We start from the raw sequence: 20463 nt of genomic DNA, 5'->3' as shown, positions 1-20463 counted from the left end.
GGAGGCAAATGTTTAAAGTACCAATCAGTGTTAGAGGAGGACAGAGGGGAGAAAAGGGGGTTGGTAGAAAGTTAATGGCAGTTGTAGAGCAATAGAGATAAGGGGCCAGATGAAAGGATGCATATGCACAAACAGCATGCATACTCCATTACCCACACACATTAGCATTTATAAAATAAGAACCTGCAGTGAGAATGAGGTGTAAAATTGATCACACTAATCAATTAGATTTAGTGTGATTTATTGTTCTTTTTATTTACATTAAGTATAGAGGCATTCTTTTATTTCCATCTGCCAATATGTGATTTAATTTCTTTTTTATTTTATCCTGTATTGTGAAGCCTTTCTGACATTTGATGATGATTGAGATATCACTACTGATGATGTTTATAGATACATGTGATGAAATAATGATAGCCACGTGGATCGACTACTGCCCTGGCTTTGTTAGAGAATATCAAACGATAGGGCACAAATGCATAAAATTGCACCTTTTTGTGTGAGTAGTGAAGCAGACAGAAGTACTGATATGAAAATGGGTGATTAGTGGCGTGTCTGTATCCATTTGTGTATCCTGTGGGAGTGGAAATGAGGCTCATTCCCAAGAGTGAGATTTGTCAAACAGCACCACACTTTAGGGCTGCTTGATTATGGAAAGAATCATAATCAAGATTATTTTGGTCAATATAGAAATCCCGATTATTTACACGATTACTCATTGGCTTTTGGAAAGACGTTGTAATTATTGAATTTAAAAAAACAACAACAGTGAAACAGTTAAACAAATCAACAGTGAAAACACCTTGAACTGTGAAATTTCCCTCTAATACTTTTCCCATTTGAGCTTTTTTCTCTCATTCAGAAAACAGGACAAAATAAGAGTTGACTTGCAAAATAACCGTTTTTTCTCGATTACTCAGTTTTTGGGATCGTTAGGAGCAGAAATGGTAATCACGATTAAAAATGTATTAATTGCACAGCCCTACCACACGTACACACAACATTAAATCAAACAAATCTAATTAAAGGCATATAAAAAGAATGCATATGCATAGCTTTGGCTAAAGAACAAGGCAAAGACAAAAAATTGTGTTCACACTGCCTGTGTCTTTTTAACATTGGGCAAAGATAATGAGGAGTTGTTACAACATGCTGCTTTATGCTGTTTTATGTAGTTTTGCATGTTGTCTGAGGAACACAATCAGCTTAACAAAAATGCAGACAGTACATAGTATTAGTAGAAAATTTGGTAGAATCAACTATGCTGATAAGTCATGCAGAACGTTGGCTGTGTTGCAGAATTTCTAGTCCTACGGTAAGTGTTTGACAGTTGGATATAAGTATGTATTGGCAGTTGGTCTGTTGCTTGACCTGCTTCTTGTAATTATCAACAATGCTTTGTCTACAATAAAAGTTAAGCTGAGGACAATGAAATTGAACGAACAGACAAAGCAACGTTCGCAGAGAGCAGCGGAATGCCAGGCGCGAAGTCAGGAAACACTGGACAGACGAAGACATGAGGAGTGGAAAATATGTGATTTCTAACAGTGACAGGAGAATAGAAATTGTTTGAAAGAAAAGCAGAAGTAAAGGGACAATAGGACAGGCCAGGCTTGTTGCCAAAGGAGCGAGCAGACAAAGATGGTGAAGTTCAGTGACAGCACCAATGAAGACAGGATGCCTGGAAAGAAAGAGAAAAAGAGAGAGATCCTATACCTACACACACACACACACGCGCACTCCCGCACGCACGCACGCACGCACGCACGCACGCACACACACACACACACACTCACACACTCTCTTCCCCTGTAGTGTCTCATTCCTCAGTTCAGCAGTAGCGGTATGAATATGCAGCCCCAACCCTGACATCTCCCACTGCACCAGAGCTATTGATCAGCAGTAATGCTCCACTAAACTGAGGAATTGCACTGGGACTGCTCATACACACATATAGTAGGACACACACATTCAGGAGCATGCTGTGGTATGCCACACACACACACACACACACACACACACACACACACACACACACACACACACACACACACACATACATACACTTGGGTTGATTTCATTCTGTGTGTGGGAGAAAGACATTGAGACTCTTTGTGTGCCTGATAGAAATGGATAGTGCGATAACAACAGTGTGTGTAAGGGAGTTTGTGTGTGTCTGTGTGTGTGTCTGACTGTGTGTGTGTGTGTGTGTGTGTGTGTGTGTGTGTGTGTGTGTGTGTGTGTGTGTGTCACAATCACACTTATATATGTGGTTCTGGAGGACATGCATGGCTGACTGCTGTGAAACATAATGTAATGATAGCAAAGGCGGTAAGCATAACATAACCATAATGTTCAACTAATTTCTGTGCGTGTTTGTAAACAGGTTCTGTAACTATGTCTTATTTACTCCTGGGTCTATTTGTGTATCTGAGTGAGAGCAAATGCACTAAGCGTCTCCGTGCAGGTCAATAATATTGAATAGCCAGTGAGTAGCTACTGATAATGTTGTAAGCAGATAGTGTTGTGCAGTAGAGAAGAGGATTATTCCCACACACAATGTAAAAGTCACGCCAGACCCAGGCAACACTGGATTACTTCACATTATAGCATCTGTTGTCATAATGTACCTTCTCTAACCTATTCTGCTATTTTAATGCTGATGTAGGCATAAAGCAAATAAGTTTGTATTTCCCAGGCACACGTTTATATTTTTCTCAAGTGTTTTCAAATGTGTTTTTCCACTGCTTCTATATATTGTGGTGATCTAGGATTCACAGGCAGGAATAATTCAGCGAAGCAGAGATTTCAATTTTATTAGCAGCAACTGACGTCACCCAAAACCCCTGCATTTTGATCCACGTTTTACTCTGGACAACTTTGTTGAGCACAGGAACACACGTAAAGTGAGACTAATGCCCCGCAGTCCAATGTGATGCATGCTGGGATGCTTTCCCACATGTCTAGCCATGTTTTTAATATCTTCAAAAAAACTAACAAACAAAGCACTCCCAAGTACAAATTGGTAGACACACTGGATTAAAAAAAACTCGCTCAGGAAACTGCATAATTTTGAATTATCTGAAGGAAATATTAGCATCCACAAAATTAGAACCTCAGATTTGCAGAACATCAGAGATCCTGCTTTGAGCATAAAACGAAAATGAATGTCTAATTGTAGAAAAGCTGACACAATAAAATACAATTATATTCTCAGTTTTCCTTCCTTTATCTCTTAAAATTGAGTTACCACAAATAAACTATAGAAAGAATGCATGAATGGAAAAAATCCTGGGGTCTATAATGTATGAGAAACACTTAATCCCCGGTTGCTCAGAAGACTGTGGTGGCACTTGACCAGCTTATAATGTAAAATGTATAATAATAATGTATAGATGTTAAGGAAGATGTTATTAACACTTGGCATATGTGCCTAGTCAGCTTCCTCTTGTGTGAAAGGTATAGAAGTGGGGGGAAAAAGAATTGGTAACACTTTATAATAATGGTACATGAATTATCATGAATTCATGCATGACTTCATGCATGAAAAAGCATGAATTCATTCATATAGTACTTCATGAACTATTAATAATATAAAAGGATTAATAGTATCTCATGCAGGAACAATACGTATAATTCTTAATACATTTCATTTTAATTTGACCTTAATTGATGCATTAATTAACGTATTGTTCCTGCATTAAGTCATGCATGAGATACAATTAATCCTTGTACACCACTGATGGTTCATAAAGTACTACAAGAATGAATTCATGCTTTTTTATGCATGAATTCATGATCATTTATGTACCATTATTATAAAGTGTTACCAAAGAATTAAATAAACAGAGCGGTTAGAAGTGATATACTGATGTGTAGAACCATCCTTTGCTTTAGTTTCTGTCAGCATGTGCACACACAGCATTGTTCTAGATCTTGACCCTGCACGCATTCACACATTTGCACTACATGTACCTGCGGTGGTGAGCACACACGTGTTCTCCAGTCTCATTATGAAATGCCACCATCAGGAACAGACCGAGTGGAAAATAGATTATGTAATAATTTTCCTCGCAAATGCTAAGTTTCATGTGCTGGTGTATTTGTGTGTGTTTCTGCCACACTCATGAGCTCCATCCTGTTCTAATTAAGGCTGCTCTTTCTATATAATTACTGAGTTTAGCATGTGCCTTCAGCATATTCTCTTATTATCTCTGTTGTTTGCTGCTCCAAAATCCGGCTCCAGGCACATTCGCCACCCTGCTATTCCTTCCTATTGCTCTCCTACCCTCTGTAATTTACTACACGCCTTCCTTCTCCTCCCCTTTTCCCCCTCTCGCTTCTTTATTTCCCTCACCCATTTACCCCCTATACACTCCCTACGCTGCCAAAGAAGTTTGCACTTCATTTCTATCCCACTGATCTCATCGGTGCTTCATGACTTCCTCTAAAACCTCTTAGTTTTGCTTTCTTTCTCCCGTTCTCTATGTCCCTTATTTTCTCTTTTTTCCGCTTTCTTTCTCTCCCTCCTTTCTGTCATCATTTCCCCCCTTTCTTTTAAATATTTGCTCTATCTTGCTGTTTCTGTCTCTCCACCCCTCTCACCTGCCCCCTGTCGGGACCATGTGGCAGGGTGAGGCAGGGTTAGTCAGGTTAACAGGCTGAAATCTGTTGGAGAAGCTTGGAGATCCATCTGATGTATGTGTGTGTGGGGGAGAGAGAGATACGTGTTTGTGTGCATTCGTGTGTGCTCAAAATTTGGCTCCAGTGCCCAATCATATGTTTCTGATGTCGCTCCCTCTGTTGCACTCATCTTCCCCTCTGTCGTTTGTCACTTCTTGTCATGTCATCAACCCTCCCCAACTCTTTTTGTCTCAGACAGACGTCGCCTCATATTTTCTTCTTTTTTACTTTTATTTTTTTAAACCTTCCTTGCCTTGCTTTCCTCCAACTGATTTGTGCCTTTTTACAAAAGCTTCTCAAAGCCGCTACTGTATCAATTACCACCCCCACTTTCACGCTCGAGCTTCTGACTCCTCTTTCATGCCCCTTCTCTCTTTTATCACATTTTTTTTTCTTTTTCTACCCCTTTACTTTATACCAGCTCTCCCTGGCTCGATAACACCCCTGCCCATCTGGTCCTTCCCCCTCCCTCCCATCCTTCTCCATCTCTCTCCTCTCCAGCCACATCACCCGCTACTGTTATTCATCTCTCTCCCCAGCTTTCATTTAAAATAATTCACATTCTCAGGGGGTGGAGACAAATGTGTTCTTTTGAACCCAGCTTCTGATGTATTTATTTAGCTGGTCAGCCATACAACAAGTGGGCAGACAGCACAAATACACACTCGGACCGACAAACATTTGCACACACTTATATAAATGTAGAAACATTTCCACGTAGACATACATGCACCTATATTTGCATGCTAGCTTGCAGAAGGACCATTAAAATGCCCCTTGGTTATTGAAAATGTGAGCTGGAGGGAGGCCAAGCATTCACCATTCATCATTCCCCTGCCTTCCTTCACCTAGGGAGTAAGTAAAGAGAGGAAGAAAAAAAGCAAAGGGAACAAAGATAGCAAAGGGCATTATAGGTAAATAAAAAAATAAGGAAATTAAAATGTAAGAGGGAAGATGTGTTGCAGAAAAGAGAAGTCAGAGCATTGTAGTGGTTGCTATTTGTTAGTTGCTATGCATAAGAGCTGAATGCATAAAATATGAGTTGTAAAAGCTGAGGATGATGAGAAAAAGGAAAAAAAGACGAGGGGGTTTTGGCCACAGGCAGAATCAGTGAGAATGTGGGATAAACCCGCAAATTACAACATGTGAACCTCCATCCTTCCCTCTCCTCTCTGCCTCCTCTTACCACTTCCAATCATTTACACCAGACTCATGAATTAAATACAGCTGACATGAATGCATCAGAGTTAGAAACGGTTGACATCCAGCTTAATCATGTTGCTAACTCGACTGACATGACAGCCTCATTTCTCTCTGCCTCACTCATGACCACTGAGCTGAATCCAACATTTAGTATAAGGAGGGAAATAGCCTGAAAGAGAAACTCTGGGATATGAGTATCTGACAGGTATGATGTTCGTAAGGCATCAAAAGAGATTATTAAGACACCTTTGTTCCTTGTCATTCCAGTTTTCTTTGCCCTTTTTTCCTCTGTTTGTTTATTTTCCAGGAATTTTGCACTTTTTTAATCATTCTAAGACCACTACAATATTGCCAAGGCAAAGTACAATACATGTGTGTGCGTATAATCTTATTCACTGTAGGGGTTGAATTTAGTTGCTCTGATTGTTGGTGCCTTTGATCAAATCAGCAGGTAAAAACCTAAAATGTTACCAAGCAAAGACAGAAATGTAGATATATCCCTGTGGGGAACTCGTGCTATTCAGCAGCAAATGTAAATGATATACAGAAGGGACAATGGAATATAAAATCAAAACTGAACAATGAGTGAAGATTAACAGTGCAGTGCCATTGGGTTGAAAAAAATAGTCTACTTCTTAAGCTAAGTAAACCATTTAAAAACATGTTAGATTATCTGAAAAATGCATCAACACAAAGCTGAAAACAAAGCTTTCTTAGCTTATAAAAAGTGGACATCTTGGAGATACGTGTTTTTCACAGGACAGTGACAAAATCTTCAGAGACAATGTCAATATCTATCCATATTAAGATTTGCAGTGACGTAAAAATTAAAAATGAAATATTGTTTACAAAGACAGGGAAGAATGAACAGAAAGATAAACTTCTGTGACTTTAACCATGTGTCATGTCAAATAGCCACCCCCATAGGTTGTTTACATTTGTGACTTTGGGCCACAGTTGCTGATAAGCCACTGTTGTGAATCAGGGTTGAAACACTGACACACAAAAGGTTGGGTGAGGACAAGCTGCCTGTTAGGCAAAAAACTAATTCTAAGTCTGATTATGTCAGACTGTGTAATTCTTTGTGTCCTGAAATGAACCAGCAGAGGGACGCTGGTGCCCAAGACAGCTTACAAGTGTTTCCATGTTATTGTGCACATTCAAGCGTGTTATGTAGGGAGAGATTTAAGAAGCCGCCAAATACTTTGTTCGGCTCCAGGGAACAGACTGGGGATCGCATGCATGTGCAAACGTGCCATTCATGTGCATCCTTCCTCCTCTGTTAAAAATGATATATATTGTAGGTGAGAAGGCACTGTCGAGCAATTGCCCTGCTGTCCCACAATCACCTCTTTCCATCCTCATTCAACCTCCAGTAATAACTTTCCATCTGTTTAAAATTGATGTGGGATCAGTCTATAGATCTGTCTGCCCCCACTTAACCCACTTAAATTCTGTCAAAATGGTCAAAAGATGTTGAACACGCTCTTATTCAAAAAGAAGTCTGAACAGGAATGACATTAAAGCAGTAATTATTTTTAGCATGCAGGTCTTACGGTGGTCACAGGAGTGAAATGAAAAAAATGATATCTTAAATGTATCTAGAAGTGCAAAGTCAAAGGTGTCTGGATTTGCAGAATTAGTCTGGAAAATATGTCACTCATTGGAACAGCTCAACCAGTTGTACTTATTGGTGAGGTGTTCTCTGGCATTGAGCCTTTTTGGATTGTCCACATGTTGATGTCTCATGTTATTAAGCAGTCCCTCCAGGATTTCGCGGCCTTTTTTTGAGATTGTTGCGGCCCAAAATGCCTGATTTTGCGGGAGCTTTTGTAAAAAAATTGCGATAAAAGTTGCAATGTCTTTTGTATGTTTGTTGCAATGAAGTTGTGGGAGACAGTGAAAGTTGCAAAACAGTTGCGATTGTTTTTTTTTTTTTTTTTTTTTTTTTTTTGTATAGTTCTTTAAAAATAAAAAGGAAACTTGTTTTGGGGAGAATAAAACTACTCTGGGCTGAGATTTCCTAGTAACCTTACCAAAAAGGCTCAGGATGCTGCAAATATTGGTATAATATGAAAATGGCTGGTGGATTTAAGACAAAAAATAATAATTTATTGAGTGAATCAAATTTGAACATATGTGTCAGTGGCTTGTTGATCTTTACATTGTTAGTTAATTTCCTAACCTGGCCTGGGACACACATTCATACGGTTTGATAAAGTACTGACTTTAACTTATCATTGCACTTACAATAACAAGCGCAGCTGTCCTCAGTTTAGGTCATTGTGTCGTCTCATCTCCTTTTTTCCTGCATCCACTGTGTGTGTGTGTGTGTGTGTGTGTGTGTGTGTGTGTGTGTGTGTGTCTGCAAGCATCAGTTGCGGGGGGGAACGGAGCAGCAGCCCCACCCGCTGCAGAGAGCCGACAGCCAGGATTGAAACGGCAGCGACTTCAGCGACTTTTAAATCGTTACAGTCTACATTGATGTTACAATGTATACAGGTTGGCAAGACGGTCTGACATGTTTTGCACGGTCTTTCGCTGTACGTTTTGTTGGTAAATGTGAGATGTTCGAGTCACACACACGTCTCGTCTTCATATTACAAACAAGGAAATGATCAACCCGTTCTCACTCCCGCTTGGTCATTGGCTCTCGTGGGACTGCTGTGATTGGTTGAAGTCGCGGGAAACTTCAGGTTATTGGTCAAATTTGCGGAAAAGTTGCAGTGATTGGTCAAAATTGCGAGTTGCACCAAATTCGCGGTGATTGGTTGAATTCGCGTGAATTGGCGCGATCGCGACATTGCGAAATCTGTGTTGTGAGTCAAATTAATGAAAAATATGATGGAAAAAAAAAGTCCCTTGGCAGGGATGGCAAGTACTTGCAGTGCAATCCTGATGTCTCACCTTGGATGTGTTAAGAGACCTGCATACTTTCAAGATGTATTAATATATCAATTTCAGTGAAGGTTGCTCAGGTGCATGTCATGGAAAAGTTCCTCAGACAAGTATGTTTTTTAGCTTAAAGAGCATGAATCCATCTACACCTAGCCACTTTGTGTGTCATGAGCGTGTTGGATAGCAATCTAATATTAAAAGTGTACAGTAAATGCAAGAAGCATTAGACCCATTGCTCAAACTAACTCAAGGGGTGACTTTGTAACTTTTCTTTGATAATACAAGGAGTAATTTCTGAATATGTGAGATGCTCAATTTATAATGATTGTGAATGGGAAAAGGTCTTTATGTAAGTCTCATATCTTGCAATTTTGATTGTTACTACTAATCCAATGCCTGTCACTGCTCCACAAATTACAACAAAAAAACAACCCTCATATGACATCAACTTGTGATCGATGCCAACGGTTTAAAAATGTTAAACTAATCAAGAAAGCGTTTAAATTTCACTCTGCAGTTGTCATTTATTAGAAATAAACAGTGGACATCACAAACTTGTACTCCATTATTTTGCATTTGTACAAAGGTTTACATGTGTGTTTGTATGTGACAGGCTGTGATGCCATCACTGTTTGCTGCCACTCTGCGTATGAGACTGTGTGTACGCGCCGGCTGTTGTCTCTGTATTCACAGCTCGGCAGAGGGTCCTGCCGTGAGGACAGAGTGCCCGGCCCCCTCGCTGCACAGCGAGCCTGGCATGCCATCCCCTGTCAGCTTGGCTTTCCATCCCCCTGCCTTCCTCATTTTGTTGTCATTTGTCATCACCCTCCCTAGCACGCACCCTCCCTCCATACACACTGATACACACTCAAAACAGAATCCACATCCAAATGAAAATGGATTGCATTTCCAGGGCCACCTGCGCCTCTGTGCTCCAAATCCTCCCCCTTACATGCACATACAAAAATGAGCACACCCTCACATATGCATATAAATGTACACCAGGACACGTGCATTTGCCTATCCACACACTCATGTGCAGCATGTGCACGCCCACATGCATGCACAGAAACAAACACCACCACATATGCGTGCTCAGACATAGGCTTACTCCCTATCTCTCACAGGCTCATGTGCGCTATTTGTCCATAACCCACACCATCTGTTTGTCTTCTGCCTACCACTCAGTGTGCGCACGCACGCACGCACGCACGCACGCACGCACGCACTCATTGTTTGGATGTATAATCATTCACAGTTCCTCAAACACCTGTAGTCCTCATACTGACTAGACAACCCATAATCCCTTTGGATGGACAGGCTCATTAGCACTCAGAGGCACTCAGACAATCCCACATCACCGAGCAAAAACATAAATGTAGACATACACATTGGCAAAATATTTTTTTTATATTCTGGCAGAGATGTGAAGAATTTTGAGCGCACACTACTGTATATCAGTAATTGTTACATGCTCTTAGAGAGAGAGAGAGAGAGAGAGAGAGAGACTTACTTACTTACTGTCTTATTAAAACACACACATGACAAACTGCCCATACTCTATACTGTACCAGCCCACACAGATTAGGCACCATCCTTGTCTCCTATAGCAGCCTTTGCAACCGACTTTGGCCGCTGTTTTAAGTGGATGCAAATACAGTATGTGTGCAATTTTGTTCAGGTTGTGTATACAGGTAGCCTCTACGAATGGTGAGGCTAATGCCAAAATGCATTAAGCTATCAAATAGCAACTAGATGGTGGATCAAAGAAAACTTAGTGAGAGCGAGTTTAGTTTTCTAACATTAGCCAAACTAAGGTACTGGTAATACCAGAACAAATAAGACAACTTCAATTGAGTTGAGGAAGAGTATGATTCATTGATGATGTCTTTAACTTTTCATTTGTTAAAGGACAACCTTGTCAGTCTTCTTTTAAAGCTTTCATAGTCTTGCTTTAAGGTTTAAAGAGAAGTATGTTGCCCTGTCACAACTCAGCTCGGCCAAATTTGGATCTTATAGTAGATCCAGTACATCAAGGCTTCAAAACATCCCCCCGGATATCTACAGTTAATGTGAAAGATAGTTCATGTTTTCCTGAAGTCCATTATTTACACCTCTTTAAATCGATTGCTAATCAAGCAATTCAAATGCACAAATAAACACCAACATGTAACCACTACACTCTAACTGTAGGTGGCAAGAGCTTGACTTTCCCTCCTCTTTTATTCTCTGTCTCACCACAGTATGTGTCTCTCTGTGGTGTTGCGTTGCTCGCCATCCAGAACAATGTAAATCTACTGTTGAATTAGTTATTTTCCCTCCCTATCATTCATCACACAGGACACACTGAGAGGGCGGAGTGCGGAACAGTGAGAGTCTGTGTGGTGCAGTGAACCATTGCTATGTTTGCACAGATTGAAAAATCGGACACGGGAAAACAGAAGTTCACACATGCATACCCATGTGCATTTTTGCCAGGCAACACACATACACTAAATACACACACTCGTATATGTACACAAGGAATTATCAGTTTACCTGCTCATGCAGAACATACATGTGGACACACAAGCTGCACATTACAACCACTGTTGTCTTCTTTTTGTGTGTAAGTTTGCTTGGATCTGTGAATACTTTTAGTGCAGTGGACTGTGTCTTTGTGTGAATGCATATATGATTTTGGAAATACACAAACACAAAAACCTGTTTGTCAACACGCTCAGTGCTCCTTCCTATTACACGTGGAAAGTCATTCAAGTCGTGTGTACATAAGCACAGTTGAATGCTCATATTTTACCTTTTGTTTTTCATTACTGTTTAAAGGTGTTGATGTGTTGTCGTGGCACTGAGAAGACACATGACACGCACACACGCCAAATCAATGGTGTGCGTGTCATGTGGTTAACTGGCCCTGCTGACGGTGATGGATGGTGTATTTATGAAGCCCCTTTTCGTGCTCTGGATCAAGGACTGAAAGCATCATCCAGTCAGTCGGAGAGAGGGACGGGTGGATAAAGGGATGACGGAGGCAAGGATAGAGGGAAGGAGGATGGATGGCTCAAGGGAAGGAGGAGACAGCAGAATGGAGGGATTTAGGGATGGAAAGAGAGTTGGGGGGAGTTGGCGAATGAGACCGCCTGCTTGGAGGGAAGGTCATAGTCAGCAGAGGATTGGAATCCTGCTGAGCCAGGGATGCATAAAACACACACACACACACACACACACACACACACACACACACACACACACACACACGGGCCATTTATTTAATCTGAAAATAGTTCCACATCTTATGTCACTCACTGACAAGCGTTAGTTACCTTTTCAATGTTTTTTTTTTAACACGAAACACATAAAATATAACTAAGAAGACATGAGGTGTCAGCTTGTTACAAAGACATGTGATTGATATTTATTGTTTCCCTGGTAACACCTTATTTGGAGGGGTGTGCCTAACACTGACGTGACACCTGTCATGGACATGAAGGAGTCTTTTGGTATGTTCATGACTGTTATTAAAGTGCTCATATTATGCTCATTTTCAGATTCATAATTGTATTTAGAGGTTGTACCAGAATAGGTTTATGTGGTTTAATTTTCAGAAACACTATATATTTGTTGTACTGCACATTGCTGCAGCTCCTCTTTACACCCTGTATGTTGAGCTCTCTGTTTTAGCTACAGAGTGAGACATCTCACTTCTGTTCCATCTTTGTTGGGAGTCGCACATGCGCAGTAAGTACTGCTAGCTAGTCAGTTGCAGAGTATGAGGGCGTGCCATGCTAGCAGCTAGGCGAGCATTATAACGTGTGTTACAAAGTGACGCACGTTTGTCACGGAAGTAAAGGCTGGACTACAATAGAGCTGTTTGGAGCAGTTTGTGAACAGTGTTTTCTGTTAGAGGTAGTAAGTCCCTTTGGGGTGGACTTTGGGCTTTTTCACTTTGTAAACCTATAACGTGCACAAAAAGATGTATAACACAATAAAGGAAAGGGGAAACGCCCAAAAGCATAATATGAACACTTTAAGTGTCATTCGGTAAATTATGACACTTAAAGCAACAACAAAGATTCTTTTGTACTTTTAAAATAATGTTTCAGTGGTTCATCAACTCGTAACAGGGTGAACGGCACTTCTGCATTCGCTTTGCGGCCCTCTATCGGCCATAACCGCACTATGCAAGTTTGCCAGAATGGGTAGCAGATCTGTAGTTCGAATGATACATAAGACAACGGTAATGGACAATACTGCTTCCAACCTGTAGGGGGACCGAAGAGGAAAAGTGCTTTGGTATTGCTATAATGCAAAGTTAGCATTGTTTGAGATGTTTGTGTTATGACAACTTGACATTAACAAAGACAACAATCTCTGTAATGTCAACTTGACATTAAGCAAGACATAAATATGTCATGGCAGGCCTAATAATCAAACTTTAATAAACAATCTAGATTTGTGTTAACATCACATTAAACTATTATTAACTTGGTTTTTATATTGTCTGTCATGAGACCATTATGATTGTGTCATAAATACTTTTCCTTGACCCCAAATAAAGTGAAACAATTTGGACTTGTCATGAAGTTTGATTCCACCTTCAAATGCTATTATAACTGTGTCATGTATAATTCCCTTGACCTCAAGTAAAGTCAAACTATTTGGACTTGTCATCAGGATGTCATGAAAGTTATCAGACCAGTTTGACAAAAGTGAATGCAGTTCCGAGGTGATTTAATGAGTTTCGGACAGATAAAGTTAGCTTAGCTAAGGCTAATGTTTTCTTGTTGCTAAAGTAATCGCTAACTGTAGCTGTCGTTAACTAGTTAGCTTGGTTAGCTGTACAGCTGTCTAATATGCCGACTCAACTAGCCCTGGGATGCCACGAGCCAAACCGGAAAAAAAAACAACATCTCCGTAGTGATTCCCAAGTCATAAAACTGGCCTCGGTCTCACAGGCTGTTTGGTCCCATGCCCGAATTTGCGTTTCCATGGCTAAGACATGTCTCACCCAACTCTGCCTCTGATTGGCTTACCTGGTGTTCTCTCCCCAACCAATCTCATTCCTCATGCCTAAACCTAACCGATCTAACCCATGACGGCAACGAGTACTAGCCAATCAGGGGGTAGGGAGGGACTTGGCGCGGATATTGAGTGATTAGCGTTTAGAGTAGCCAATAGAGCTGAATGTGTGTGTTATGTTAGGTTTCCGGCACAGGCAGCTTCAGAGCAATTCAATTCATTCCACCATGCTAGCGCTTTAGCTGGCTTTTCGGAGTCGCCGAACCGGGACCAAAAACAGCCTTTTGAGACTTAAAGTTACGGAGAAGGCCAGTTTTACGACTTTCTTTCCGGGTTTGGCTCTTTGCAGGTTATGTTGTCTAGGTTAATGTCAAGTTGTTATAACAGAGACATTGACATGTTATATTGTCTTGCTTAATGTCAAGTTGTCATAACACACACATCTCAAACAATGCTAACTTTGCATTAAAAGTGTCATAATTTACCGAATGACACTTAATGACAACAGTCATGAACATTCATTAAGACGTGGTTTCATTTCATAGTTTGGACGATGTCATGTCAGTCTTATGCATAAATCTGATCCTAGTTCATCAGGCAGCAGTTGTAAGGCAGAGAGGCAGATAGGTCAGCCAATCAACTATTAGACGGAAAGACAGATGGCAAAACACAAGCAGACTAGATGGTGAATAGGAAGATGAATGAGCAGGCAGGGAGACTGTAAGACAGACACATTTGCTCGCTGTTGTTCAATAGAAGATAGGTTGGAGTTTTGGTTACATGACCATATGTCAAAGTAGAGACACTCTACTTGACATGCAAATGGGTGGACACGGACAAGTTATTTTAAAGCCCTTGGCCATCAGGATGCCAAGGACAATCTTGCCAGAATGTGAGTTCAATATAGTAGTAGTAGTAGTACCTTTTTTATTTTCTTTTTTTAAATGAATTCACCAACTGTTGGTGACAAAAGGCAGAGTTTCCTCTTAGTTTCCTGAGCAGCATACCTGCTAGTTACGGTTTCCTTGAAAAGGCTGCTGCTCTGTATGTGGTATCTGTAAGTGCACTGGTCAGGAAGGCCTGCAGAAGGCTGTGTCAGAGCTGTAAGTGGCAATAAATGAACTGAAGGCTCCCACTTTCTCCTCTTTATATTTTCTTCATCCTCCAGGCGCCAGTGTCTCCTGGGATGAAATTGACCTGGGAGTTAATATCCCGGTGGGATTACGGGACAACTGGTGGCATTGTCAGTTGTTACAAGTTGGTTAAAAATATTCAATTTTCCTATGCATGTCCTCTCTTGTCAATTCTCACAATAAAATTGCCTTTGCTGAGTTTGCTGAACTAATTCTGCCTTTATAGCTTTTACAATTTCAGTATTTCAAGTGATTATCCTGTATACCCTTAGGGACTGGTAATTGTCAGAATGAAAGAACAGGTTGATTTCAGTGGAATTAAAGTGGTATACCCCTTGGTAATAAAATAAATTTTAAGCATGCATCATATTTACTCAATATTTGATAGTGCTATTAAAGAAAAGTGCTATTTTCCCCTCAATCTGATTTATTAATTTTAAAGACTGCACTGCAGCAGGAATCCGTCTACGCTGGTGCAGCAGATGCCTTTCTCTCTGTCTGCCAACCTGCTCGGCTGTCATGGAAGTGACGTCCTCTATCAGGACATCACAAATTGACCTGGCTCCTGGGGATGCCTGAGGGGACACTGCTGAATGTTCCTATACCCTCTTCAGTGGCTGTCATCTGCAGAAAAAGCTCTGCCAGCACATCTTATTTAACCAACAAGGGAGAACACACTCAAGCATTACACTGAAATATCAGGGAAGAGTACCCAGCATGTTTGTTACTATGAACATTATAAAGTATCTAACTTATTTATGCGTCCTAATTTCTTAATAATAATAAAAAAAAATCCTGGAAAGAACAATGCAATTTTGTTAAAGACTGTTCTGAGACAATACACATGCACACAACGCCTTTAAATTTTAAGTAACAAGCAAAGATCATACAGTATTTATATAATTATGTTGAATTTATAAGTAGTTGACTTTCAGTTGAGTTGAAAAAAGGGACTGAGAGCCATTCAAAATGAGGTAAAGATTAATTTATTATAACTTTAACCTCTATTTATTTTTGTATGCTTCTTTTTTGCACGTTTTGCTGCTGTGTACAGAATAAAACTCTCAGGGCATAATTAGTATCAAATTTCATAGTCCTTTCCAGAAACCTTCTTAAAACTGTTACACGATATCTTATTTTCTAGGAAATTATTGTAATACCATGGAACCCATTAAATAAAGCATGTTTTTTTTTTCCTTTTTTGTTTTTTTCCAAATTTATAATTCTATCCTTGGTCGTCGCTGAACTTTGACTAGTGGCTCTGGTAAATTTGGTAAAAGTATGTTGTGGTATTTAGCAAATATGTGTCTCAAAGCGCAGACAGTTTTAGTGTCATGGTTATGGTGTATTTGTGCGTGTGTCTTGAGGGAGTCGTGTTAGTGGCAGGCCTGCTTTGGCGTCCTGTCCATCTGTGTGCTTTGTGCTATGGTTCCCCAGAGGCCCTTACACACTCTCTGATGGCCTATCACAAGCCTCCACCTGTAAACACTAGCATCAATAACCTCTCTCTCTTTCTCTTTCACTCTCTCTCTCTCCCTATCCGCTGGCTGACTGTTGTTTATATGGCTGTAAAATTCAATTAGGCTGCAGGGGAGCGGGCTGGCCTGCATTACTGCCTGCCAGGGTGACATTTCATTTGCAATGAATCATGGGCCAGAGGAGGACCGGGCCGGCGAGCAAAACAACACTTCTCATCCTATCTGTCCCCTTCTTCTCTTCTCTTTTTTTCCTTGTTCTTCTTTGTGCCTCTTCACTTACATTAAACCTTCTCCCTGTTTTTCCGTAGCATAAACCCTTCTATCCCTGTATTTTCTGAGTCGTGATGCTCCAAAGAAACCTCCAGGGCTCACTCTTTTTTACTGCCTGCGGTCCATGAGAAAGTAGTTGTGTATTCACCACTGCTCTTATTTTCTCAATCTTTGTTTGTCCCCTATGTGTTTTACCTTCATACTCACTCATTCTTTTCTTCTCTACCAATCTACAGTTTAATACCACTACATATTTTCATTTCTTTCTTGTTCACTCCCTTCCGTCTTCATCTGTTCAACCACTCCTGTCAAGACGAGGAGTTTTAGCTCTGGTGAGCCTCTGTTCTCCTCTTACCTTTCTCATTTTGATTTCAGCCAGGACCTCAACATTTCAGGTCCACTTCAGCTTTGACCAAAACCCCCTACACAAAGAAAATGTCTTATAACATTTTTACATGCATCACTTTGCCCAGCAAACCACAGTGTCAGGCCACTGCCACCGCCGAAAGGGTTGGGATGAGGCCGGCTTTGCCCAGGGACATGAAAAAGCCCCACTGCAGGAGCTTGTAAGTCAGAAAATGATGGATTTAGGGACTTTCCCACTCATACTATGTGAGAGTGCTGACTGCATTATTTTAGAATAGATCAAATCAATTCTGGGGCACCCTGATAGCTCACCTGGTTGAGCGTGCGCCCTATATACTAAGGCCCAGTCCAACCCGTGGCCCTTTGCTGCATGGTGTCCCCCCTCTCTCTCTCCCCCCTTTCCTGTCTTCAGCTATCCTACTATCCTAGAACTGTGGTATGAATATTGCCTCTTGTGCTCATTAAGGCAATCTAAACAGAGAAGAATGAATAGGGTGGCATTAAGAAAAGTATGCGATAAAGCTCTAAATGAATGCATAAACTGCCTCTCTGATAACACAGCGATAGGGATTCTACTTAAATCAAGGATAAACTGAATAATCTTATACAACGTCATCCATGCTGAGGAGGTATTAGTGTCGCCCTTGGAAGCGTGCTTACTATATGAGAACATATATACTAGTACTCTTGTAGTTTTTAATTTAATCTACCAGAAACAGCCCTGGGATTTATTTTGGGTTCTGGCCTGTAATTCAGGAAAAACAATGTACACTATTAATAATGCATGTAAAGTGCTCTGATTTTAGTTCTTTTAGCTTCTTTTGTTCTTTCTCTGAGTACAAAGTTTGGGTGTTTTTAGTTTTTTGTTTGTTTGTGGGAGTCAGGATAGGAGTGTTTTCGGCATTAGTCAGTACGAGGTTTGTGTTTCTTTGCATCTTTGTATTTGTTGGTCTGTGTGTGTTTTAGTGCATATGTATGTAAAAGGAAGTGCTGCTTCTACACTAGTTAAAGTCCCCCGCCACTCCAAAATGTGTTTTGCTTGTTGTTACTTTACATGTTTGAGCTTCACTGTGCAGAGTGATTTATGTGCACAGTTTGACACTAGAACAAAAAGCTTGTGAATGCCTTAAATCTGAGTTGAAGATGCCAATCTCCATTTATCAAAATTTTAACTTACCCAAATGATATTATGTAAACTTGTACCTCCAGAGCACATACACTGACAATGGACTTTTCAATGAAGTAGGAGACAACTTGTCTCCAGCAGTTACACTTTTGAAATGAACAACATTTGCATATTCATAGATTCTGGATATTTTAATGAAGGGGAAAGAGTCTAGTGTTGGGAAGGATACTTTCAAAACGTATTCCGTTACAGAATACAGAATACATGCCCAAAAATGTAATTTGTAACATTACATATGTTACATTACTCAATCTGAGTAACGTATTCTTAGTACTTGGATTACTTCCACATTGAATTGCATTTTATAAGTGTAGGAATGCAGCCATCAAATCCTGCTTACTAAACGGGTCTATTCTGTTGTGTACTTCTGTTCCAACTGGCTGAATGTGTAAAACAATTAAACAAGCAGATAGATTGTTGTATTTGTAGTCCTGAATTGCATACCACAAAAATCTAACCGCAGTCTAAGCTACCACAAGCTAATTTTAGCTAACGTTAGCTAGCATGTCAAACGAGGCTAGTCAGTCTTTCAACGGCTATGGGGCTAGTAAATTAGCACATAGGAGAATGTAAAGTCGCACGTCAACTAAGCAGGTAGCTACCTGGTACAACTATAAAATAGCAAGGTGACCAGTAAAACTACAGCAGACGACTACCCTTGGCTAATTAAAAAAAAAAACTTACTTTAAGATGCTTCTTCAGGTTGGAGGTGGAGTAATTTGGACGCTGAAAGGCGGTTGGTTGCTGGCAAGCAGAGGTTGCACTGCACAGTTATATTTCGTTCTCCCTTCTCTTTCTTTAATGTGAAATGCTGTTTGAATTTCCGAGATGGAAACGCATTCCTGCCCTGGTTCTGTTGTGCCGGTTCTGACTCCATTGTGACTGATTACGCAAATAGCTAATTTTTTCGTTTTCATATTGGGGCTTCTGGGAAATGCATGGAGTTGCCTTAATTTATTTAGAGAGTGAATAAACTCGTGAAACAGAAGTATCGTCATGTAATCCATTGATTTCAACAATGTAACTGTATTCTAAATACCAACTATTTAAATTGTAACTGTAACGGAATACAGTTACTCATAATTTGTATTCTGAATACGTAACGCCGGTACATGTATTCCGTTACTCCCCAACACTGAAAGAGTCAATGTATTTTCAAGAATTTTTAACTAATTAATTGTACTTTTTTGTGGGGAAAAATAAACTATTTTCTATTCTAAGAAATTATTTTTGTATCTTAAAATGTGTCTGGAGGGGGTCTTTATCCAGACCATGGCCCCGCAGGTACACCATACTGTTGATGAAGTGCTCTTTGTTGTGTTTAAAGCTGATGTACACAATTATTTTCAGTATTAAAAAAATGCGCATTTCAATTCCGTAGAGCCCTAGGTGACTTTCAAATCTTTCGTTTCATCTGAAAAACAAAAATATTCAATTTCCAATTATATCAAACAGAGAAAGTAGCTACATTTCACAGTTGGGAATGCAAATTCAACAAATGTCTGGCTAAACATTTCAGCACGTCTGTCATAGTGAGTGCTGAGATGTTTTTTATCCGTACTATGGTATCTGACAATCTCAACACTATTTACTGGATAAGTAACAGACCTGCTGAGATAACATGTCCTTTCAATTATCCGATACTCTTCCAGATACTGTGATTGCTATTATTGTGTGTTTGCATGCCAATGGATTGCCATATGGACGGACAGCCTGTTGTCATTTGCTGTTTGTTTTTATATCATTGAAAAGTAATGCACAATATTTAATTTGTATGTAACCCATGTAATTGTGAGCCAGGACGTGCAGGGCTGCCTTAGGGGGAAGTCGGGCGAAGTAGTATAAAAAGTGCCAAAGTTTGCATCATGTGTTGTCTATACGGTGATGTTCAGTTCTTATAAGATACTAAGCTTCCTCCTGAACACTTTATGTTCCTATAAAAGTGTCCTGTATTCTGTTTACCATCCATGTGATAGTCATATTGATGTGGGAGTGGGAAGGAGGGGGTAAATTTACTGCGACACCAGATAGCGAAAGCGGTGTTGTGGGGTGGGGTTCACTCTATGTGACACCTCCGATAAGGCCAGCTCAGGGAACAAACAGCAAATTCTCCACCTTCTCCCACAATGCATTACGGTTCAGCAGGAGAGAGCCGCAGCTGACCTTCAGGTGTTAGCATTTGCATGTTATCGGCCAGTGTATGTGTTTGCTTGTGTTTGTGCATGTATGA

The 20463-nt window shown here is 40.3% G+C and overlaps 1 protein-coding gene across 3 annotated transcripts in view; it reads left to right on the top strand.

Moving 5' to 3' along the window:
• The window catches only part of LOC116047229 (ephrin type-A receptor 7), a 156400-nt gene that overhangs the window by 46459 nt on the left and 89478 nt on the right, over nt 1-20463 (top strand). Inside the window, exon 4 of one of the 3 annotated variants that reach the window (XM_035991464.1) lies at nt 15376-15732. The exons of the other annotated variants lie outside the window; for them this stretch is intronic. Within the exon in view, the coding sequence (XP_035847357.1) occupies nt 15376-15512 (137 nt within the window). The 3' untranslated portion in view covers nt 15513-15732. Of the gene's footprint in view, nt 1-15375; nt 15733-20463 lie in introns of those variants that run through there. 3 annotated transcript variants of the gene reach the window in all.

The sequence above is a fragment of the Sander lucioperca genome, chromosome 14 (assembly GCF_008315115.2).
Source record: "Sander lucioperca isolate FBNREF2018 chromosome 14, SLUC_FBN_1.2, whole genome shotgun sequence".
Lineage (NCBI taxonomy): Eukaryota > Metazoa > Chordata > Actinopteri > Perciformes > Percidae > Sander > Sander lucioperca.
The sequence above is the reverse complement of the archived record's forward strand: the minus strand, read 5'-3'. Positions and strand labels throughout refer to the sequence as shown.